The 24486-nt window shown below is 37.8% G+C and overlaps 3 protein-coding genes across 4 annotated transcripts in view; 2 read left to right on the top strand and 1 right to left on the bottom strand.

Annotated features, from left to right (window-relative positions):
* Window positions 1-3334: 3334 nt before the first annotated feature.
* LOC113673899 (uncharacterized) lies at window positions 3335-6848 on the bottom strand. The gene is made up of 2 exons (XM_027190364.2): window positions 6282-6848; window positions 3335-4750 (listed from the first exon to the last, which is right to left on the bottom strand). Exons 1-2 carry the CDS (start codon window positions 6348-6350, stop codon window positions 4202-4204), a joined length of 618 nt encoding a protein of 205 aa, XP_027046165.2. The 5' UTR covers window positions 6351-6848; the 3' UTR covers window positions 3335-4201.
* Window positions 6849-8044: 1196 nt separating this feature from the next.
* On the top strand, window positions 8045-18265 carry LOC113673879 (peptide-N(4)-(N-acetyl-beta-glucosaminyl)asparagine amidase). Its single transcript, XM_089194703.1, has 14 exons — window positions 8045-8509; window positions 9662-9758; window positions 10578-10724; window positions 11479-11721; window positions 12151-12357; window positions 13006-13222; window positions 13580-13768; window positions 13972-14213; window positions 14304-14414; window positions 15085-15264; window positions 15606-15655; window positions 16351-16486; window positions 16595-16778; window positions 17219-18265. The coding sequence occupies exons 1-14, from the start codon at window positions 8394-8396 to the stop codon at window positions 17410-17412; spliced, it is 2313 nt and encodes a 770-aa protein (XP_089050829.1). The 5' UTR covers window positions 8045-8393; the 3' UTR covers window positions 17413-18265.
* A 1711-nt stretch (window positions 18266-19976) lies between these two features.
* LOC113673876 (peptide-N(4)-(N-acetyl-beta-glucosaminyl)asparagine amidase) overlaps window positions 19977-24486 on the top strand; it is a 10003-nt gene continuing 5493 nt past the window's right edge. The window contains exons 1-6 of one of the 2 annotated variants that reach the window (XM_027190333.2): window positions 19977-20086; window positions 20729-20774; window positions 21697-21892; window positions 22469-22657; window positions 23673-23893; window positions 24354-24464. In XM_027190333.2, the coding sequence (XP_027046134.2) occupies window positions 20739-20774; window positions 21697-21892; window positions 22469-22657; window positions 23673-23893; window positions 24354-24464 (753 nt within the window). In that variant the 5' untranslated portion in view covers window positions 19977-20086; window positions 20729-20738. Of the gene's footprint in view, window positions 20087-20514; window positions 20639-20728; window positions 20775-21696; window positions 21893-22468; window positions 22658-23672; window positions 23894-24353; window positions 24465-24486 lie in introns of those variants that run through there. The other variant, XM_089194701.1, reaches the window with a different exon arrangement.

Below are 24486 nucleotides of genomic sequence, written 5' to 3'. Positions count from 1 at the left end.
TGATCATTTCCTTTATTCTCATAACCTTGATGTTTGATTCAAGGCTGATATCGCAGGGAGAAATTAGATGCTCGTCACTCTAAAGGGAAAACGCGTTAAAGAATTACTTCAGGTACCATTTAGAAGGAAGAAAAGTCATCAGCTCCACCCAAATCAAAAAGTCGCTTCGTTGCTATGCATCTATCTTCGATAATGGCTTCGGGATAAAACTAAAATACGTAAAGGAATAAATTTTAGTTTTTGAAATAATATTTACAAGTGTTTGCTGTAGCAAACCTCTACTGCTTTACTCCTTAAACCCTAGGAGTGATTGATGCCTTAATTCTCCTTACAATATCACTTCTACATCACACAGAATGATTGTTGAATCAAACATTATGGTCGAGAGAATAAGGGAAATGATCACTCATCAGACAAGCTCTTGATTGTTGTACAAATTTTCTCTCTCAGTACCATTGGAAATGTATGGAAAACAGTTTGGAAAATAAGCATTATCGATCTTAGAGGTTGAAGGGATAAACTGATATAAACCAAAACGTCATAAATGATTATTTGCAAATCCGGAATGAACCAGAGCACTTTACGATCTAGATTGGTGCTTTGATTTCAACATACAGCCCTGATATCGAACAACCATTTTAGGTAAAATACAAATATCTGTTAATACTGCAAGTTACAATATTTAAAATAAGCGAAATCATCTTGGATTGATATTAATTACGAAACACGATTTTCTAAAAATAAAGACAAATTTAAACTTTAATTTCTTTGAGACTAAAGTATTTTTGTCACACAGCAACCGTTCAAAATGTTTTATTTCGCTTTCCAGAAGTCCGACGTTGTTTTCCGATGCTTTCGAAACATCGTTTCGATTCCAAATACTAATCAACTACCGAAGGGTTTGTCCCAGGTAAACGAACATTTTTGAAAACATTTCCTTGAGATTGTGTTTTGTTTCTATGTTTTTTACGTCTCCAGGACAATGCATTTTCAAGATATTTTTCACGGATGAGATGTCAGGAGATATTTTTGTGGTCTTAAAACTTATATGTCTTGAGAACGAGGATCCGGTACAAATTGTAAATTTGTTTACTTTTTAAAGCTGCTTTCATGTCAGTGCAAATAGGCCTGGTGTAAAAGAAAGTATAAATTTGGAATATTCTATCAAAATACGGTATAAATGCAAACTTAATATACAGTTACGAGTGTTTATTAAATTAACACGCCTTCAAAACTCATTTACCCAATTTGATGGTTGTGGTATAAGTACTGTCGTAGTAAACGACCTTGAATTCATTAAGCACTTGCAGATAGAGACATTATCCGTATTAGTCCTTGAATTCAGAGGAATATTTTTATGTATAACGAGGTTTTCTTCAGGGGTTTTAGAGCGAAAAAATCTCATAGTCAACCGCATATTAACAACAATGTACGGTCAATCTAGTTTCTAGAGTTGTCGTTACCCTATTTCAGCGGAATACCCAAGAAAATGAGGATTCTAGTAACGAGATAATAACTTGGCTACCTGAGAACTAGTTATTGACCAATAACTTCAATTTATTTTTATCTGTAAAGAGAAAGCTAAGACTGTATCATGAGAAGGTCTCGCGTACGAGTTATGACTGTTCAGAATTTGGATAAAAATTATATCAACATCTAAACTTTGCTATGGGCGACAGTGACGAACCTGGGACGTGCGTTTTAAAGAAGCCTGTAAGGAGCGTGGGAAGGGACGAAAATGGACGATGAAGGAATATCTCTATTTATATTTTCTGTCTTAAGACTTTTGTTTCATGTACGTCAACCATTGCAGAACGTGCTCTTCTGTCAATCACCTTATGAGTAAAAGAAGCGAATTTTCCAACAAACTGTCTGTTGTTAGTGATCTTACAAACATTAGCGCTCGCCGTCTGAGAGTTTATCAGTTGAAAGTAATCTTAAACTTGTCCTCCCCCTCATTAATGTCGTTGATCCGAGCCTTTACACTTCTTTTTAGTGGGCTTTGTTAGCAAGTTGTAAAAAAAATGACCAAGGCCGCTCTTGGATTTTGAATAAAGTCTCATGCGATTTGCAGATTACAAGTAGTCCCTCCTTCGCGTGAAAGTCCGTCACAAGAGTAAAAAAACTTAGCGTAAAACAAAACTGATCTCAGCGCGCTGCGCAAGACTCTGAGAGGGTAGCGCACGAAAAGTTCCGCGTGGTGCGCTAACATCAATTTTTTTTGGCTAATTTGTTTTTTACTCGCACGAAGGAGATGAGAATCTGCTATTAGTCTATGCGATTTGAAATTTCCGTAGTATTTGTAGCTTGCTTAGCTGGCGGTTTTGACGTGCGCTTTTGGCCGCGTACGTTTATTATTACTGTTATGCGTCCTAAACCTCTCGTAGCTTCTCCGCTTGTGTCAACTGCTCCGTTACTTGACGCTTCTAAGAGCGAATGAAACCGTCAATTATTTTTCTGGCCAAGGTAATCAACCGTCTGAATTTCGTAAAATTTCATTTTCGACTCGTGGATACTGCGATTATTCGAGAGGATGCCAATTTACAAAAGGTGTATATTCCAATTTTTTTATATTTTGAAAAAAAAAGGCATCGTACCATTTAGTAATATTTCTGGGGTTTTTTTTTTGCGTTTTGTTGTAAGATGACATCAAGAAGATACGAGGTCTTTGAACGTAGTAACAGACGCGAGATCAAAATCACAATTACAACGAACCCAGTCTCTTAAAAGTGAAAAAAGAAATCTAGTACTCGTCTAGATTGTCTCCAAATATTCTCTTCACGACCGTATTAAAACTGCAAGCAGGCTTCCATTGGGGCTGCTACAAGAGCGGAAAAGCCCACGCGTTTCTCCTCCTGGAGAGATACGAACGCGCGAGAAGTCCGAGAAGGTCCGGGCACAAAGTGCCAGACCTCGCACGCTCGATTCTCGCGTGCTTCAACTTCACTGCCACGTCGTAGCGCTAATTATAGCCTACGCGCAGCCTAGTCTGAGGAAGACACGGTTCTTCGTTCACTTGGATAACTAGGCCAAAATACATTGAAAGCCATTTCTTTTGCGCATTCGAGAAACTTAGATAAAAATATTTGCTTCGGTTCTAAAATACCATATGAGACCACTTCTAAACTATTGCGCATAAGTTCCCTGAATAAAAATATTCAGATAGATAGTGAAATCACGAGTCCGATAATAGAAATAATCCCTGTGTTTTTTTAGATCTTTAAATAAGTTCCATCAAAATCAGTTTGTATTTTGATCTCTTTATCACAGCTGCGGTAAAAATAGCTTTACTCAGTAAAATATCGTTCCATTTAATTCAAGACAAGAGGGAAACTTGTATTGAACAAATAATTTAATTCAATCTCAAAAACATGATTATTTACGTATGTCGATATATTTTGTCAATTGACGGGTCATTTGCTGAACAATACTATTTATACTATTTATATTTTTTGTGTAAAACCTTGACGCGTTCAAAGTATACTTAACGTAATATATTTTTCTTTGAATTAAGTATTGATATGTATTGATTATCTGAGCCAAAGTTACCAAGACGATCACTAAAAACAAAAGATTATAACAGTAGTGATCCAATTTAACTTGAAAAAATTTGACCAAATTGTGCACCATTTTTTACCGCGCGAAAACGTGAGCTACCCAATTCCTATTGAATTAAGTTTTGGTTAACAAGATGGCGCAAGTTTTCTGGACCAATCACAGAGCAAAGTAAAGCAAAACCAGAGCAATTCTGAATTATTTTGACACTCAACTAAAAAATTGCTCCGTGACTCGTATGTACAAATCTGCCTTACAATACTAATGTATTACTTGTATTGAATGACTTTAAGCTCTACATTTTATAAATAGTTAATTGGCATCCTGATATAAACTAAGCGGTCGAACAAGGTAAGTATACTTTTGCTCAATTATTGAACTTTATAAAGATGGTGAGAAACGTGAGAGATGGTGAGTGTCATTAATTTAAAAGAGAGGTGTCCCATACGTCCTCCCTCTTCCAAATGGCTAATACCTTGAGCTATTTTTTGGGGGGAGGGGAGGGGCATTTGTAGGGGGGAATGTCAAGGGATGTGAACAGTTTCGTACCCATACCTTGCATGGCCAAGCGAATGTAATTTATAGTAACACGGTAGGATCTGGGTACGAGATTAGGACGTGAGAAGATAACCCCTTAAAAAGGATCTCAAAACAAACCTAAATTTACAACGTCGACTTTTCTTGACTCTAACATCTTTTTCTTCAGTCTTTTTCTCCGTTCATCGTCAGGGGTTTCTGTACTGACCACAGGGCTTATGACCGTTTCGTCTGTAGGCGAATTTGGTAACGAGCTTCTTATTTTCCTGGCGTCAATCCCCGAAGCTGCATTAGTGCTTTTTTCAAACTGTTCCTGAATCTGCGCCGCTGCCTCCTCGCTGGTCAATCTTATGTACCGTCGCGGGAATCGTTTCAAATCAAACACCGGTCTTCTAAGAGGGGATTCCTGTGACTTATAGCTACCCCTGGTAAAGCTTGGTGACCTTGTGGCCCCAACTGCCTTTCCTGTGTCACTGTCCGGACTTTTGAATGGTCTATGAAGAAGTCTGTTTCGTTGCCTGGCAGTGGCCTTCTTAGGAAATTCTTCGTCCAAAACTTCCGGATATATCTCGGCGGCAGATTTCACCAGTAGCTGGAACTGTTTGTTGAGTGAAAGAAGCTGAGCTTTTAGGGAGCTTTCCTCGTCTTTGAGATAATTCTAATTGGAACAAAAACAAAAACGCTTTTCAAACCAGGTGCGAACTTACGTAGTATTGTGTGACTACCTAATAAAAAATCTTTCTCTTTACCCACTCTATATCATTTCCTCTGTTTCTGATCCGTGATTCTTTTTTTAACATTTTTCCAAATTCCCTGCTTTTAATTTGGCAGCGCCATTCGAATTCCAACGGTAATTGAGGCAAGGAATTTAAAAACAAATAAATCATTTCCTTGGACAAAGTTATTCCAAGGACATAAATTTTGGTCCCAGTATTAAAAGCTTCCCATGACCCTGGTACATATTCTTTTACTGAAGCAACGCCTTCATTAAGAGGACACTTTTTCCCATCTCTTATCGTACCCAACGATTGAAATGTCCCATAGTTAAAACATCAAGTTTTAAAATTTATTTCGGTACCACATTATCGGCCAAAGTCAAACGGAAGTTATCTACAAATTTCCTTCATAGACTACAATTTGCAAGACAACTCAGCTCTAATCAAAAACAGACTGCAAGTGAACAATAATAAATGTTTAGATTTATAGGTAAAAATAAATCTTAGAGAAACAGAAAACACTTCCAACTCTTGGCCAATGAGTCAATGGGGCAACCTTGTAAAACGTATTCAATTCATTGTGAATCCTTGAACCGTGTTAATGTTGTTGTTGTTTTTTTGGTTGGATAATTTATTACAGTTTCTTCTAAACTTCAGAACAAGCTGTTGCGTCGACAGATTTTTTGCTCCTGACTGATCAAGATCTGATCAATATATATTTTCCCAACTATTTAAACGACTTCCTTTTTCCTTTGAGGAAGTCAAAAACTGATTCACTGATTCAGTCCTCTTAATATTCTTTCTATGACAGACTTCACTGGCGGTCAAGAAAGGTTTTGTTATCGAACAAAACCATTTAGCATAATGAGGTAAATTTCGTAAGAGTAAAATTTTTGTCACGAATTTCCATAGACAGTTTAAAGATTTCATAGCACTTTGTGGATCTTCTTACGAAATTAAGGCTTCCAAATTTTCCTTTAGAACTCGAAAGTTCTCAATAAACAGCGTGTTTTAGTATTGTGTGTGCGCATTAATGCAAATCTCGTTTGCTTTCAAAAAAAATAACATCAGTTCGATAAGAGAGAACAGAGAATTTCCGCCATAACACTATGACCTTAAAATGAACGCTTAAAAAAGATTTTTGTCGAAATAACACAATTTTCCTTCTGAATTTTCTTGTTAGGGATATTTAGCCAGGGACTTGCCGAATTTACAGTCAGTCAATTTAACGCTGCGTAATTAACATTACTGAATTTGATTTCGTTAGATTTATTTTTTCCTCAACCTAATTATCCAACATTTTAATTACTTTCAAACGATCACAGCAAAGCTATTGTAACTATTAAAGAGTAATTTGATATTTTTGTAGTGGAGAAAGTTCAAGAAAGGCCAGAAAAACTATTTCACTTTGGCTTGGTAACGTTAAAATTGTAGTCTCGATTCATTCAACTCAAAATAACGTATATCACGTACCATTTCTTTCTTCAAGGCCAATAATATCTCTTGCGGAGTTTCGTCTCTTTCCTCTGCTTGTGCTGTCATCTTAATCAGCGTGAATAATCTTTTAGTCGCAACAGTACGTCGACCAGTTACTCTGAAAGCTTCGTTGGCGAGATTTCACTCGGCTTTTTGTTCCCAATCTACATTTTAAGTCGTGATTCAACACATTCTCGTAGAACAACCGAATCTCGAGGGTAATGTCAAGAGTGCTAAGTATTGAGCGGCCAGTATCCGACGGTAAATTAAAAGAAAAAGACCGGAGATTAAATAGGTTTTGTCCTGTCTTTGGACTCGACGTTACAAGCTTTATGCGGCCCAGTAGGAAATTATATACACAACCGTTGGATTAACAAAAGATTTGAATGAAGCTAAGACGATGAATCCACAAAAAATATTGTAAACAGATTCAAGACAGAGGCAAGCCATTCAAAGTCAATGATGCTTTCAAAGACTGTCACTTGTTTTGATTGACAACTCACAGTTGCGCAGGTAAACTTGTGAGCGTTGATTCCCAAATATGTTCAATGTTTTGTTTAACTCGTGACTACAAGATTTATTTATGCAAAACAGTTTCTAATTTGACACTTCTCAACACAAAATGAAGTCAGCCCTAAAATTACCGAGAGGCTGCGTCAAACATCATGAATTTTTTTGTGTCGAAATTACTAAGTGCCAAAGAGGTGCAAAGTAACTCGAAGTCAGAAACTGAAAATGTACATCCAGGACGATCACTGTGATGAAGGCGCGACTCATCGATAATTAACTTTAAAACAATTATAAGACCAGAGCTTGTTGCAGGCATTGTTGCCGTAAGTTCCCCTCCCCTCCCCCATTGGGAGTTTTCAGTTCTCAGGCCTCCACACGAGCCAATCATTGGAGAAGAAGGCTTCTCATGATAAGATACGATGAAAGATAAAAGATACGATAGAGAGAGGTGTGTTAAAAAATGAGGTAAGCAGTATGCATTTCTTTGGTTGACAATCTACATTAACCGAGACAGAAACTTGCACAAGCTTACCAAAACAAGAATATTTTGAAATGGAAGGTTACTTTACCCATATGATTACACAGGATTACCAACATGATTTATGTTTTTATTTTGGAATTGTTGTTTGAGGGAAAAAGGAGTTTGAACGGAACAGACGCAAGTACTTGTGCTTATCTCGGGTCAGTTCTATTTTTTTCCTGTTTATTTCCCCCTTAACTGATAGTGCAAATTGGCCGTAAGGAGTTTCTAAAGCTAACTTTTCAAGCGTTAGCCCTTCGTCAAAGGGAATCGAGGAATTGTGGGTTGGGTTTGTTTTATATAAAGAAAGATGGAGCTACGCTTTTGATCGGGGCACGGTAACGAGAAAAATAAACGGAAAAAAAAACCAATAATAAGTCAGTTGACTGAGAAGCATCCGTTCATGCCGCGAGCAATAGGAAGCTGATTTGAAAGATAAATTTTTGTTTTAGAGTTTTACAGCTCTAAAAACTAAATTATCTTGTGATAACCCAAGTGACGCAGCATCACAGTTTCTTTAGAAACTTGCCTCCTTTATTCATGTGACCTGGTAGATCAACTAAATAAAACGTGTGTTATTATGTCTGTGATATTATAATCATATATCTTTTAATCAATCTACAGCCGGTTGTAACGGATCAAATCGCGCAGATTATGTTATTGAGAATATCATTAGAGAGAGTGGGCGTTTGATTAAATGAATGAGAATTTTCCGTGGGGAAATAAGTTCCTCTTAATTTTTTGAGCGTGTTTTATCAGTGGCTGTACTGATAAGATAATTTGCTCACCATACTTAGTGATATTACACGGTGTATTTTGTTTATTGTTTATGTCGCCAACATGAAGCTTTAGAATGAGAACCGCTGCTGATTCATCTGAACACCGCTGGCTCTCAGTTACCCATTCGAAGAGGAAAATCATTTTTTTGCGGTTTTCCTCCTTTAATCCCATTCTGAACGGCAAGGAAAAACTGTCTTTCACGACGAAATCCTTAATGTTTGGTGTCTTGAAAACTCTCAGCCGTAATCCATCATTCTGTCGAGATTTATTTTTATAACTCCGCTGAGGAAAACAACAATATGGCTTCCGTTAGTAATCACGGAAACTCCATAGTCATTGAAGACGACAGCCAATTTCAGCAACAACTCAATCAAGCTGGGAACAGACTGGTCGTGGTAGATTTTAATGCATCTTGGTAAGATTATGTATCGCTGTTTTACTACATCAGTTGTCACAATAGACTCAAATTACTTTATTTAAATACGTAAAGTTGTAGTTTGTACTTGTCTGATTCCTGGATCGAAGGTTCTGTCTTGCACAGGAAGTTTTTTTTTCATGGAAGATTCTCGATCGTCTTTCACCTATGCGTGATTAAAATTTTAAGCGCATTGTTTAGTTTTGCTTCAGTTTTTTTGTAATCAGTTTTCTGGTTTTCCGCTGTAACACTGAAATATGAAACAGACGAGCTAGTGGCTACGCACGAGTAACCTAAATTGATTTGTTTATGAGAACTGAATCACTAATGATTAGAATTATAGTGATCGTGTTTGAAAGTACATCTTAGACAAAGAAATTTGTCATCTTTACTGAAATTGTTTCTCTTTAAGTGTGTTTAAAAACTTGAGATTTTAGTTTCTGAGACCCACCAGATCATTTACGGTTCAAGTTATTATCCATAAATTTCTAAGTTACTTTGGGTTGAAAACCACAAGTACAGGGCTCTCGATACAAGGCGGGGCCGGGTGATCGATCACTGCCAATAGCCGCCCATGTCTTGTTATTTGTGCTTTTGAAACTATTCATTTCTTTTTCATTATTTTAAGCCTTTACTTTTGTTTGGGAGACGCCTTCCTCAGGTCATAATGAGAACACTAGTTACAAAAAATCCTAATGTATGATATGATCTCTTTTTGAAATTAATACTTATAAATTGTAAACAATGTATGGATATGCTTTGATATCTGTAGACATGCTCTGAGCAAATAAACCTGAAGGCAAACTTCCCTATCAAATTTTATCTGTCCATATTCAAGAGATTCAGAATATCATAAATGAAACAGCAGATGGTTAGACTTGAACTATTGTTGAGTGTCTATTGGCTGTTTGTGCAATTATTTGAAAATATGTGTATATGTTTTCTTTTATTGAAGCCTTCTTTTCCATTTTTTTGCTTGATCTTTTCAAGAAACCAAAGAAAAGCAACAAAGATAAAAGATGAATTTTTCAGTTTCCATCTTTATCTAAGGATGTTCCTGATTCATTAAATCTTGTTATATTTATTAGATCTTAGACTCTGGCAAGTTCTGTGATGATTAATTTTGTGATCTGTTCTGATTTGTTCATGTAGGTGTGGCCCATGCCGTATGATGGCCCCTGTGTTTTCAAATTTGAGTGTGAAATATTCAGCAGCTGTTTTTCTGACTGTTGATGTTGAGAAGTGTCAGGTGAGCAATAAATGGAGTGTCATTCACTGTCTGATAATTTTTTTGCAGCATGCAAAGAGAAACAGATAATGAAGAAGGTTTGTCTATACAACCTCTGTACAGGCTTGCTACACACATGCAGAAACCTTGTGTATGGTTTACCTCTGCTGTGGATCAATTGACAGAGGATCAGACAGTAAAGTTACAATGTGTGTAGTTCAGATATGCACAGAAGACTGAGACCATTTCACACATTTTTCTTCAGGCAAAATACAGATTCCATTTGTGCCCCTTGAGTGATATGCTTTGAACTGTAAATGTCAACTTAGACCTTTCTACAGCCAAGACCTTATAGTTAAATTTCCCCTCTAGCTGCTACATATTTCCTCATAAATTAGCTACAAGAATTTGTTGTTAGATCAAGATAACAACCACCTGATAAGTTTGAGTATTCTCATTACGTGTTTGCTGAATAATGTATGGATATGATAGGGAGAAGTTACCTGTTAACCCTTTAACTACCCTGAGTGACCAAAACAGAATTTCTCCTTACAATGTCAATACAAAATCAAGAAGACAAATGATGAGAACTAAGTAAAGTATCAATTAGGGGATTATAAGTAGATCCAATACCAAATTCTCAGAAGTAACTTCAGAATAATTGTATAGGAGACAGAAAGGAGAATTACTAATGAGATCTTGGGAGTTAAAGGTTTAGTCTTGTGTAGGAGTTAAACGGGTCAAGCAAATGTCTTCTCCCTTGAGTTAAGAGGTACTGTAAGTAGTTATTACCTTTTTTTGGTGTCAATTGTCTTTTTGTTTATTTTATTCTTTCTCTAGAGAACTGCTGTACAGCAGGGAATCAGTGCCATGCCAACATTCTTCTTCTTCAAGAACAGAAAGAAAGTGGATGAAATGCAGGGAGCGAACCCCAAAGGCCTGGAAGACAAAATCAATCAGTGGATTGGAGGCGCTGTGGAGACAGTGGTACTTATGTCTTTATTAATTGTTTATTGCCAATTTTATTTGAAAGTCAGCAGGTAAGACACTAGTTTGTTTCTCAGCTGATACACCGGGCTGGGACAAGTCCAAGAGTGAGACAGGAGGGGTGGGGGGAGTAACCTTCTTTTGAACACAACAGGCTGGAACAAGTTGAAGGGAACAAGGGGGAGTAATAGTCTTGTATGCTGTGCTTTCCATCTTTCCTCAATTTTGATGCCAGCTGCTTACTCTTAAATTGAAAAACACTGCAAATTAATTCTGAAGCATTCTTGCAATTGTACATTTATTTTTCCCTTTCTGCACTCTCCTTACCAGTCACCTTAACCTAACCTGCCCCCTTCCCCCCACCTTTTCTACTGGGCTCTTGTTCCCTGTCCTCTGTCCTCTAACTGGTTTTTACAGGTTTTTACATCAGAGACTGAGCTTCAGAAGATTTGTTGCAATCTGAAGTAAAACCTTCTTCTGATAGATTTGCAGGAACTCATCTGGAGATCACAAGGATCCCACCTTATACTATTATCCCTGAACTTTTGGACTAGAAAAACTTGATGAATTCTGGAGAAGGGTAGTCACCCCCACCTAGAAGCTGTGATACCAACTTTCACATCATGCTGTAGAGACTGGGATGAGTTACAGCACTGTAGCCTGCTTTGAATTTGTGTAATATTTGTCAGTGGTCTTCATCCTTTTATTGCTTGTACTTTATGTTATTAATGTGACTTTCCATGTTTTATTTCAGTCTGTGGATCCTAAGAGAGTTGCAACAGGTCGTAGCTGGGACTGTTTTGAACAGCTCCTGGACAACCCGCGGGAAGTCTTCATGGATGTGTCACAGCTTCTGCTTAGGTTTGCATCCAACATCATCAACAATCCTGATAATCCAAAGTACCGAGCCATTAAAGTCAGCAACAAGATTTTCCAGTCACGGCTTCTTCCAGTAAATGGAGCTGTGGAATGCCTCTTCACCATGGGATTCAAAGAGGTAGTACTGATCAAAACACTTGAGTTTCATCAGGGCTGTTGATATGTTTAAAGTAGGTGGCCATGTTATTGTGAGGCCATGTTGTTTCATAAGGTTATACCCACTAGTTTCAAAGGCTACAATAAGTTTGGAAGGAGACCACAAAACCCAAAATCCCTGTTGTTTGGAAACTACTCAGTTAAAATTTCCTAGGCATTCCATAAAGTTTGAACCTACCTTTGAACAAATTCTAAATATCAAATTTAAAAAAAAGAGGTTACTGGTGAATTATGCATTCAGTTCCACTAAAAACTGGAAATTGGTTGTTGTGCAGATTTTGTGTATGGTATTTTGATAATTGTATGATTATTTTTAATAGCAATAATGGTAAGATTAGGCAAAAATAACTTGCTTAAGATGGCAATTAACAATTTGTGTCTAATTTTGCAGAGAGGTGATCAACTAGTGTGCCCACAAGGTGAATCCTTAGAAAATATGTTGATTCTTCAGGAGGCATTGAATGACGAGAGAAGTCGTCATAGCAATGCACAGGAACTTGAACCTACTCCAACTCCAGCACCAGTCAACCAACCTCAAAGCAATGGTCCTTCCTGCGCACAACCAACTATTGTTTCAAGTCCAGCTGCTAATCCGTCGGTAATGATTTTGTCTTCTCTTCAAATAACCCCTTGTTAATAATAAGAAGAGGAAGGAGGCACGATGCCCCAGTTGTCCTTAAGATCAGGGGCACAAAACCAATCTCTGAATGATCATTTTGTTGGTGTTCCTTGATAAGATGCTCAATTCTTGCAGTGCCTCTGTTAGCCTAGGATTATAAACAAGTTGCGTTGTCAAATGAATTGTCAAAGAAACCTGAATTCCATCCAGGAGAATCAGAAGTAGTCCAGAGTGCTCCATAATTAAAAGAATGTGATTCTAAGAAGTGGTAGATTCACATGGTGGGTAGAGGTCGTTCAGAGCACACCAACCCCCCACTCCTGTCATATCTTTGGGTTTTTGTACTACTTGTCTGACACCAAAATTCTTGCAATAAAAAGAAGGCTTCTTACTTCTCTATTGGCTGATTTTATAGTAAAATTGAGGCTAAAAAGGGGGGACTGATAGGAGAGTGTTGGTCGAGAAGTAGTCTTGGACCCCTCCCCCATCAAAATTTCCCGTCCCTATTATGGTCCTGATTTCCCCCTGTTTGAGTGAAGAGGGTTTAACATCAGCATGGTGGCCTAGGGTTCTTTACTTTCAAGAACAATCCTAATGAAAAACTCTTTTCATTTTTTGTTATTATAGGACAAGGAAAGGGACTTTCTTGTGAGACTTCATAGCTCGTTACAACATGTGCTTCTTTACGAAGATAAAGATTTGCAACGGAGAGCGCGGGAAATGATTCCTCTGGCTGAGTTAGAGAAGAGAGCTAAAGAAGCCAGCGAGAGAACTAAGCAGGGAGGGGATGGTGGGGTAGATGAAAGAGATTGCCTTGTGTTAGAACTTCTAAATTGGTTTAAAGGTAAATGTACAGAAATAACAAATTGTCAGCGGTCTAGTGTGGTCTGTACTCTTATCGACAGCTATATTTGTGATCACAGTGGTCAAAATGATGTGGAATTACGAGGCGCAATCACAATCTTAACATCAAATGAAACGATTCTTTCAGTGCGTGACCATTGCGTGACACGTTGACGCGAGAAGCGTTGTTTGTACTCTTATTGACAACGCAAAATTGGCCAGTCAGATTGCGACTAATTTGCCAATCAGATTACAACCAATTGTGGTAGAATATGAATTTGCTTCATGTTCTATGTATCCGAGGTGGCATAGATCAGCTACAATGTAAATTGACAGCGTTTTCTTTCTTATGTTCCAGGTACTTTTTTCAAGTGGGTTGACAAACCTTCCTGCCCGTCATGTGGTTCTCTGACGTTCGCTATTGGTGTGGTTCCCCCGACACCTGAGGAAATGGCCTGGGGGGCTGGGAACGTGGAGAGTTATAAATGTGTTTACTGTGGAAAGGTTACAAGATTCCCAAGATACAATCACCCTGCAAAACTTTTAGGTGAGAATGTGCGACAACATCTTTTCAGTCAACAATTCATTTTTATTGAACAAATAGATTCCCTGTTGCCGTATGTCTGTACAGCAATAGATCACAGATGGCGTCAAAATGCGGTACGAAAAAAAAATGGCTTGCAAGGCGCAGCCGAGTGTGTCACTGAAATTCTTGTCATTGACTTTATGTTTTTATTCATTCATTTGTAGAAACACGCAGAGGCCGATGCGGTGAATGGGCCAATTGTTTCACATTATGCTGTCGAGCTGTAGGATTTGAGGCGCGACACATTTTGGATTGGACAGATCACGTATGGACAGAAGTGTATTCTGAAGCTCAGCAGAGATGGCTGCATTGTGACTCCTGTGAAAACGCCTGCGATAAACCGCTGCTTTATGAGGCTGGCTGGGGAAAGAGACTCAGTTATATCATAGCGTTCTCTCATGAGCAGGTTAGTATGATAGCTGCAGTTGTAGATCATTCAACAATAGGAGTACTCGACATTTATTTTTCATGCTGTGCGTGTTTAATTTGGATATAGGTTTTGGATGTGACATGGCGATACTCTGCCAAGCATGAGGAGGTGAAAAAGGCGAGAAATTTAGTGTCAGAAGCCTGGTTAGTGGAGAAGTTAAACAGAATGACTGAAGAGGTGAGATTCAGCGTGGGTAAATATGCGACAGTGAAAGGAAGGAAAACAAGAGAAAATAAGTCATTCGCAAAAAGCGCGGGGAAAGGATCAGCGGTGAGAAACAGAGAAACGAATCGCTGGTCAAAAGCGCGGGAAAGTGAAGAACTGATGGTGATTGGTGAACTAAAAGCCTGTCGAAAACGCCAGAGACTGTGGGTAACGAATAACGGGCGAGAAAGGCGGGAAAACGAGTGACGGGTGAAAAAGGCGGGAAAACGAATAACTGGCGTCGAAGACAGGAAGCGAGTAACTGGCGAAAAAGGCGGGAAAATGCATAAAAGGAGAGAAAAGTCGGAATACGAATAACTGGCGTAAATGGCACGAAAACATGCAATATTCGAGTTAGTGGTTGGAATTAATTCCTTAAAAGAACTGTTGAAAAGAAATGACAAAAAGCGCTCACTCGCTAGTTTCTGGGATTAATAAGTAACTTTAAAAGCAGGAAAAACAGCTGACCGTGACAGTCAAATTAGTGTACATAATTTGGCTTTTGGAAAAGACGAGGGGATGTACTGTAAGTGTCAATTTTAGAGCAGGCGCGGACATCTGCATCTGCTGAAATTTATGGGTTATCCTTCACCACCTCCTTGCCACCTTCACCAGCTTACTAAAATATATCGTTAATTTTTAGCATCAAAGAAACTTTAGTGAAGCTAGGCGAAAAGTTTTGGCGGAGCGTCAGGTGAAGGAATTGGTTGAGTTCTTTACCATAAAGTCTGTGCGTCATGATGAACTGCAGGGTCGAGTGTCAGGTTCTTTGGCCTGGAGGCTGCTTCGAGGCGAAACAAAACAACAAGCAGATGAAGAGAAGGTGAATCATAAACTGCCTGTTTTCTGCCCTTTTCTGTTAGTGCAAAATTACACCCACCTCGAGAAGGAGACTGTAAAACGTAAGTCTGTTAGGATAGAAAATTACAGCTTAGGCAGGAATAGACAAAGAAGGAAGATGGGTAGTCAATAATGACGAAAAATAACTCGGATTACAAATGATGATTGAAAAAAATTCGCAAACGGAAATGTAGCTTCATCCACAGCCTTATTTCCAGCTTCCCTGTCTTTCCTTCCCCAAGTTATCATGTATGTGTATTTTGAATAAGTTCTTCTGCTCAGTTGCTTGAAAGATGTTTCCTGTCTTTTCTTCTTCCCTTTTAGCACGAGCCTTATATTTATAAACCTACTGACGAGGAAATCAAGGAAAAAAGGTAGGAACAGAAATATCAACGTAATCGAAACGAGTCGTTTGGTGACAAAGCCCAACGGCTTTATCGCACGAGCCCGGGTTGAATTACCGCAAAGAGTGCTGACAATTTTCAATCGTGAAACGAGCCTGAGTTGGCCAACTGGACAATGATCTTCACTCCCCCACTGTCGACCACCAAATTACAAATTTCTTTCTCTCCATAGCCTTCCGTTGCCATTAAAATCAAAGATGGCGGTCATAATTTTCGTTAGGAAATCACTGAGCACTCTCTCGCCAAAATTACGCTTGCTCTGCAGGCCAGACTTACAAAGGGGTCTGGTTCTTTAACCCTTTGTCGCCTAAGAGTGATTAGAATCGAATTTCTCTTTACAATATCACCCCATAATCACACAATAAGGTCACGAGAATGAAGGAAATGATTACCATTTAAAGAGGCTCTTGATTGTTAAACAAATTCTTCTCGTCGGCACCGTAGGAAATGTATAGAGAACAGTATAGAGAATATGCATACTGATGTCAGGGTTTGGAGATTAAATTTAAACCCTGGTTGGTTTTAGTTTCGCTGTATGGCTGAGGAGAAAGTGTGCGTCTTCAAGATCAGTCAGGGAGTGTATTGAAGCAAAGTAATTGTAACCCTCTTTCCTATCAACACTCAACTGAAAATTGACCCTACTCGCTTTTTTTCTCTCCTTGTAGACTACGCCTGTGCTTTAATTGTGTGATGAATAAATATTTCCGAGGTTATGATAGAGAGTTAGACCTTTCTGGTTGGCAGTCGAGAGTGGCTTCATTCAGTTCTATCACACGTAAAGTCGAGAGGGACTGGAAAATGGTAAGAGTGTGCGTTAGCAAATCTTCGGTTACTGAAAAACTACTTATTAACACAGTTTATTGCGAACATTTGACATCTAAAATCTAAGTTCTTTCACTACCCTTTCAGGTTTACCTGGCGCGAACAGAAACTGCTTCAACTGGCCATATAACCTGGCAAATAGATTTAAATTCCTGTGATCTTGTGATCGACAGTGTTACAATAATAGCTAGGAGCGACACTTTTCAGACTGGACGGGTGGACTGGAAACTAAGTGGGGATGAGGAGAATCAAGTAGAAATGCTATCAGGAGGTGTGTGTTCTCGTTACGTTATCTCTGAATCTACTCAATAGATGAGTAATGAGGTGGATTAAGGAAATCGTCACTGAAAGGAACTCTTCATTTGCAATTTAATATTTGTACTTTTGTGCGTTATTTATACAGTAAATCGTGAAATGTTCGACGCGCTCTCCAGTGGCGGGAAAATCAATAACTGCAGACGCGTCCTGCCATGAGTGGGGGATTTGCAACGTGTTCTGCAATGGCGGAAAAATTCAGGCGGAACGCTCCTTGCATAGGCGGGAAATTTATGACGGTTTTCATTTTCTTGCACTGAGTTACATTTTGGATAAAAAAAAAAGAAAAAGATGAAGAAAGACAAACTGCTAAAGCGCTATAAGTTCGTGAATTATGGTTTGTTTAAAATCAACCGTATGGTTTTTATTCAACATTCATCCTCTACCTTTCAATAGGCCAGGAATCCACCATAACGTCCGTACTCAGTGGCTCCAAAACTCTCAAATTGACGGCCACGATCAGTGGCGGGAAAGGAGACGTTGCTTGGCAACACGCTCAGATTTTCCGTCAGTCATTCAGCAGTCAAAGTGAATATCCCTTGGATATCTTAGTCTCTATGAAAGAACCTTCTCGTAATACTCATCTTTAAGGCTTGTGACCCTAGAGTTTGTTGCTACAGTAAAATCCTACTGAAATGAGCTCGTCGCACGAGCAAATTGTTAACAACACAGTTGTCAAACTCGAGCATGCGAAAGGGCATTAATCCAGGCCGTCCGTGTGTCAATTTCCCGCGCAAAATTCTAAAGGAAAACCTAAGAAACAACCGTTGTCTTGCAAAATAAGGAAAAGAAAATTTAAACGTTCATCGATATCTGTAATTGGGAAAAAAAGTAAGAAGGAGGAAAACTCGTGACTTATCGAACACAAAATCTTTTCAAATACGGATATCCCGTTGATTTTAGCTTTACCAAAATTACTCTGTCAACTCTAAGATATCAGTTGGCTGAAGTAAATCAGTTTTTTTTTTATAACGAACCCCGATATAACCAAGAAACTTCTTAAGACCAGCCATTCGTAAAAGCAATGTTTGAATGTCATAGAATGCTTTCGTTACTTGTCAAACCGAACGAGTTTTTTACAGTAGGGTTTTACTGTAGTTTACATTTACTGTAGCTTATATTTAACAGATAGCGGAAAACTTAGTTCATTACATTTTATAGGAGTCAAAATATTTAGTTGTCTAGTCGAATTTACTCGTTTTAAGAATTCATTCTCGACTTGTTCTTTGCATTTTCTGTCTGCATTTATTCGTAACTTCTGTGGCAGTTTCCAGACTCATTAATAGTAAGTAGATATGATGCAAGTACAGTAAGATTTAAATTCACCAGAGTGTAGAGCATAGTGAAGAAAAGAAATTAAATTCTTAACGTGAGGAACTTGTGATATGCATATGGTAGGTTAATTAAAATGAAGTTTAGAATAAAGTATGTGATTTAAAAAAATTTGCGTGGGGCTTATTTATCTTCGGCCATCCTCCTCGGTTTCCTTTTGGTAAAGGTAAATCGTTACCTTTTTCTTGTTTTATGTCTTACCGCACTGTAATTTTGTTGTCTTCTTCAAGCTGTAGTTTTGCACGACACAAATTCGAATTGGCCTCGTTAGCGGTACGTCTTTTATCTCATCGAGCTAAGGTTTTGTCGGCAAAGGCTTGATAGGTGATGAACTAAACACTGGTCCCCAGTCCTTGAGCTACCTGGTTTGGCTACCCAAATGGACTATACCCTCTGAATCTTCCGTATTTCGCTCGCCATGGAAAAACGTCAATGAAATGAGGCGATTATTTTAAACTGTTTAAAAAGTTCTTCCTACAAAAAATAGCTCGAAGTCATGTAAACTCCCTCAGTATTGGTCATGAAGTAAGGCGTGATATCGATAATATTCACTGTTTTGTGCTTCAGTGTGTAGATTGACGTAGATATCTGCCATGCACATCGGAGATTTTTCACAGGTAGCCATCTCACGTCTCTAGATTTAGTGATACATGTAGTCCACAGCAGCAAGGTGATCTAAAGCGAAACAAACAGACATGTTGTATGACCCGACACGTTGCTATTGCACTAAAAAAGAGTGAACGTGTTTACAAGCGACTTTTGAGGTGAAGCTCGAAGCAGAAACAATACGGTATTGTTTCCTTACTCGGAACTGGTTAGATCAAATGACCACCACAAACCGTATAATATCAAGCCAAGCTTTATTAATTATTCGATCTACAAGAAAAACATTTAGAATTCGCAATCAGAACAAAGGAAATCAAGTCGTAATCTCGTAGCTAAATTAAAAAACTTCAATGTAAACTTACTTCTGTGGCGGGTCGTTATAACAGTTTCACTTTACAGGTTAGCAGATTCTCCAGGTAAGCCGATTTAGAGACAGAAAAAATGACAACAGAATAACTTTTTCCTTACTTCGATTCCGCTGAAAAACTGACTTGAAACATTATAATCTAACACTTTTAAATCAATCTATAGAATTAATGTCAATCACGATTATTGTCATTGAGTAAATCTATAAACAAGAGGCAACGCCTATTTAATAGACGAAACAGGTAATAGCATTGAAGACCATTGAAGTGGACAAAAGTATTCAGTGAAATAAGGGGTACTGAAACTAAGTAGACAGTGGAAACGATTTATTGCCATTCCCCGCGCTGACTCGAAGTTGACATTTGACTTTAAACTAAAAAATATTGTATGTAAATAACGAGGCACGTGCAGTTTAAGTAAAAGTATATAGATAGCAGGGCTTTCAATAGAACTCATTCGAAATAGGATTTTGTGAAGTTAGTCCATTTTAGGGTAGTCCATCTGAATAGTTCTTGGACCGGAGGTCAGTGTTTACTCCATCACCAGGCTTTGTAAGCCTTGGCTTTCATCTTACATTAACTTTACTACACCTTTAACAAAACAAAAGAAGCCGGTAGAAGACCGGTTGATGTTTAATCGAAATGTCACTGCATTGGGAGAGGTATATGCTGCCAGGGGCAAATGCTCAGCATTATTTCCCAGACTTACTTTGAGAGTACATCAAAAGTAGTAAATTCACTTATTTTACGACAGAAAACGTTAGAAATAATGACTTTAACTGCATAACAAGCATGCTTCGTTAAGTAAGCGAGTCCACGCCCACGATTATCTTGGCCAGCAGTTTTGTGAAAGTTTCTAATGATATAAGTATGTCATGTATGAAGACTTATGTTGTACCGAATACACAGGTGCATTGTTGACGAAGATGATAAAGAATTTAATTTTTTGGCTGTTTAGATGGTAAAGTGTGAAGTTTTTTATGTCTTATTTGGTGAAGTAATTTTCTTATTGTAATGATAAGCTTTTTTTTGTTCCATTTCCATTTCCTTGAAATTCAATTAGCTTTTTTCTTGGTAGTTTCTCAGCCTTTGAAGTTTGACTATCTTTGGGTCTAGAGCGCAAATACACAGTAGTTCTACTTTGTTATCGTAGCTGGAAATGGAAATGTTTTCTTTGTATCCGTCATACCTTGTGATCTTTTTCTGAATGTTACAGGTTTTCCTATATTTCGTGATGATTTAGCATTCACATTGCGTAAACATTTGATATACGTGCAAATTATTTCACTTTCGAAGATTTTAGATTCGGATAATTTGTCATAATTCCAAATTTTCCTAAAAGAGGTCTACGTCATGTTTGGTGTTTATGTCAAATATATTTGCACGTTAAAATAAAGTATGATACAGATTTTAACCGTCACTGCTTAACAAAAAATTTTGTCACGGATAATTTTAAGTGTCTTCTATAAATTGCAAGCATTCATCGAATACAAGGTTAATTTGAAATATCAAGGTAAGGTAAAGGTCAAGCTTGAGCCATCCGATTCATCATGAGTAGTAACTTCTAATCAGACTTTGTTTTCTTTACACGATCTGATCGTAGGTAAAACAAGATGGACGTTGTAACTTTAGACCGTCTTCAAGCAGAGGTATGGTCCTTAAATAATTTTTTGTTCTTGTTACTTCAAGAGTTATAACTTTGTGTTAAAATGGTTTAGTTGTGTTGTGGTAAAGTTTCCGCACAGCCACATACCACATTATGCATTTAGTTCTTGGATAGAGAAAACAATGACAAAAACAATACATTGCCGTTGGGAAAACAGATTTGTTTAACAATAGTATGGGGCTGTGCAGAAATTTTACCAAACCAAATTTAACCAGAATTAAACCATGGAAGTTCAAAAATGGGACAATTGTACAGAGGATATAAGTGAAGACTGAATTACTGGTTATTACCAACATACAGTCAAACCTGTATCAAGAGGCATCGTTTTAAGCAATCACTCTGTACTAAGCAATTGGTTTTCAAAGTCCTGAAAGTTTTACCCAATAATTACAGCAATTTTCACCTTTGTTGACCTTTTAATACCTAAGAGTGACAATGTTCAAATTTCTTCTTCCATTATCACCCCTGAATAAAAGGTTTAAGGCACAGGAATAAAGTTCTCCCTGTTAACACCTTCGGAAATGTATAGAGAGCAGTATAGAGAATATGCATACTGATCTTAGGGTGTAAAGGGTGAAGCAGTCATAGTCTACTAAGTCCCAACGACCTGTTTCTATTGCCCTTCGCTAGTATTCAATAATCTTTTTGATAAAACTTAATCAATATTTATCTCCGGAAATCGATGTTGGTGGTATTTTTTAGTGTTTTTTTTGCATATTGAGTGTTCAATTATGGTATAAAATGATTATCATTTCTTGGTAATACCCTATTCTGTGGAACTCATATGAAGCCATTACCCAGCCATTGCCAGTGGATGATTGCATCATACTCAATTTCTGTAAATGTTGCATCTGTGATACTCTGACATATGTACATTAAAAAAATTTTATGTTCTTTAAAAACAGAATGAAAGATACTTTTTAGCAAGGCTTCAGAGCCAGGATAAAGTGGTTCAACTCTATGAACAACCTAGCTTACAGCAGCAAGCACTTGATTTGATGCCAGTATCTGCAATGAGAAAAGAGGCAAGAAAGGAAAGCGAACAAACGGGAAAGGATGAAAGGGATTGTTTAATGCATCAGGTCAACAAATGGTTTTATGGTATGTACACATAGGCTTTGGAATATGATTAGTATTCATATTTTCCACACTGTTTTCGAAACATTTCTTATGGTACTGACAAGGTGAATTTGTTTGACTATCAGTAGCTTCTTAAATTCAGGTGATCATTCCCTTGATTGACATGAGACCCAAAGTTTATATCTGATTCAAGTGTGAGGAGATATTAGAACTCAGTCACTATGAAAGGTTAAAGGAAATATTCTTCAAGACTTAGTTGGTAAATAGCTCAGGCACTCAAAATGCCTCTAGAGTTTCTTGTAATATCTGAAGAGTTCTCCAATCTGATGCCTCATGAGTGTCCAACAACAGGCATTCTCTTTGTTTTGTAAAAATCCATATTAAGGCTGTCTTTAGATCAGATAATTTGCTTAGTCAACAGATTCACATCCATCCCAAAGATGCAAAAATCCTTGAACATGATGTGACAGAACATCACAAGAGGCTTTTTAGAGTTAGGGTTGTGTTTCTCTTCTTTAAACAAGGATGCCACTAAGTAAAGGAAACTGCTTCATTGCTCTTAGATAAATTTGACTCATACATCATGTTTGAATTTAGGTTCATTTTTTAGCTGGCTGGATAAACCAAAGTGCTCACGATGTGGCACAGTAACAAAAAACATAGGAACACTTCCCCCCACAATAGAAGAACAAAGGTGGTTAGTTGGACCTGTAGAGGGATACAAATGCCCTTACTGTGGGACAGATGAAAGATTCCCAAGATACAATCATCCAGCAAAGTTGTTAGGTATGTAAGTATAAAAATGTGTGGGTTAAAGAGTGAATCGCACCTCTTATGAAAAATTGGGATCACACGTGTGTCATACCACTTTGAATCACACATGTGATCAAATGTGAGATTACACATCTTTGTTTTTGCATGGGACTTAACCATCGAGCATTAATCCACAAGTGAAAAATTTTAAAATGATTAGATTTTATATTTTAGAGGTGTTATACTTTAATATTTTAAGCAAGGCAGGTGAAAGGGATTTTCAAACTGACAGAGTAATCCTTTTACGTGTTGTGTCAGTATCTGAGAAACTGCATCCCTACCCCTCCCCAAGCTCAACATTAACCCTTCAACTCCCAGAAGTGATTAACATAAAACTTCTCCCTACAATATCCAAACATTCTTCAGAAAACAGGTAATGAGAATATTCAAACTTGTCAGGTAGAAGCTGCAATCTTGATCTAGCACCAAGTTCTCATAACTAATTTACAAGGAAATGTGTAGCAGCTAGAGGGGCGAATTAGCAATCAGATCTTGGGAGTTAAAGGGTTAACCCTTCCTTGTTATCAGGTGATTGTTGTCAGATTGGGTGAGGGGTAAGTGTGCAGTTGCTCAGATACTGACATTGATCCCTAAAAAAAATATAGTTCCTTAACCCTTTACACCCTAACATCAGTAAGCAAATTCTCCATACTGTTCTCTATACATTTCCTAAGGTGCTGGTAAGGAGAATTTGTTTAATGATCAAGAGGTTCTTCAGTTGATTATCATTTCCTTTATTCTCCTGACCTTAATGTTTGATTCAGGAGTGACTTTGAAAGGAGAAATTAGATGCTAGTCACTCTCAGGGATTAAAGTGTTAGTAGTGACATGCTTCCAAGATTTTTGGCCTAACTGGATAAACATGCATGAACTCAGTACCAATGCAGTGCTAAAGAAATATAAACTTGAAAACTGGATAAGTCATGGACGAAGAATTATGCATTTTTGAAAGGCCTGCATGTTGTAATATACAATTAACTTCCCTCAGAAACCCGTCGTGGCAGATGTGGTGAACATGCAAACTGTCAGGCCTTGCTGCTTCGCTCCATGGGTTTTGATGTTCGTCATGTCACTGATTGGACAGATCATGTATGGGTGGAAGTTTATTCTTATCAGGAGCAGAAATGGGTTACTCGTGATAGAGATTACTTTAGCCGTGAGAGGGAAGGAAAGAAATTGAGTTATATGGTGGCAGTATCTAATGAAGAGGTATACCAGTATATGTTGCATTTATTGCAGTGAAAAGAAATTAGTAATGTTGCACTTTTTGTAATAGTAACTTAATCCCTTCTCTCCGGAGGTCTCTCTCCTCACTGTCTGTTACACAATTCTTATGATGTTAGTTCAGAGAATTAGCATTGGACTAAGTTTTAACCCTCTAACTGATATTTTTCTTTGTTCTCATCACTTGTCTGCTTGATTTTGTATCGGCATTGTTAGGAGAAATTCTGTCTTGATCACCAATGAGAGTTAAAAGGTGAATTAAACTGATGAACAGAATGTTCAACTTAGAATCAGCAGTTTTTACTGTTACATGTTTTGAATTTAATTTTGCTGCAGGAGTGTCATGGTTTTCATTATTTTAAGCTTTTAGTTTTCTTTTCTACACATTGTTGTTACTTTTCAGTGTACAATAAATTGCAAATTCTGATTCTTTTCCCCCCTTCAGACTGTGGATGTGACATGGAGATATTCAACCAAACAGAATGAAGTCATGCAGCGAAGATTACATGTCAGCGAGGAATGGCTGGCAAGAGCATTAGCATTTCTAAATTACCAGGTCGGTTGCTCCTTTCAACCAT

The sequence above is a fragment of the Pocillopora damicornis genome, chromosome 14 (genome assembly GCF_964200805.1).
Source record: "Pocillopora damicornis chromosome 14, jaPocDami1.2, whole genome shotgun sequence".
NCBI classification, from domain to species: Eukaryota; Metazoa; Cnidaria; class Anthozoa; order Scleractinia; family Pocilloporidae; genus Pocillopora; species Pocillopora damicornis.
Note: the sequence above shows the minus strand (reverse complement) of the source record. Positions and strands in the feature narration are given on the sequence as shown.

Bases quoted from the DNA above. Each gene is read 5' to 3' on its own strand.
- LOC113673899 (XM_027190364.2), bottom strand. From the start codon at position 6,350: ATGACAGCACAAGCAGAGGAAAGAGACGAAACTCCGCAAGAGATATTA. The intron at 4,751-6,281 runs GTACGTGATATA...TGTTCCAATTAG, and splicing joins TGGCCTTGAAGAAAGAAATG to AATTATCTCAAAGACGAGGA.
- LOC113673879 (XM_089194703.1), top strand. From the start codon at position 8,394: ATGGCTTCCGTTAGTAATCACGGAAACTCCATAGTCATTGAAGACGAC. The intron at 13,223-13,579 runs GTAAATGTACAG...CTTATGTTCCAG, and splicing joins ACTTCTAAATTGGTTTAAAG to GTACTTTTTTCAAGTGGGTT. The intron at 13,769-13,971 runs GTGAGAATGTGC...ATTCATTTGTAG, and splicing joins TCACCCTGCAAAACTTTTAG to AAACACGCAGAGGCCGATGC.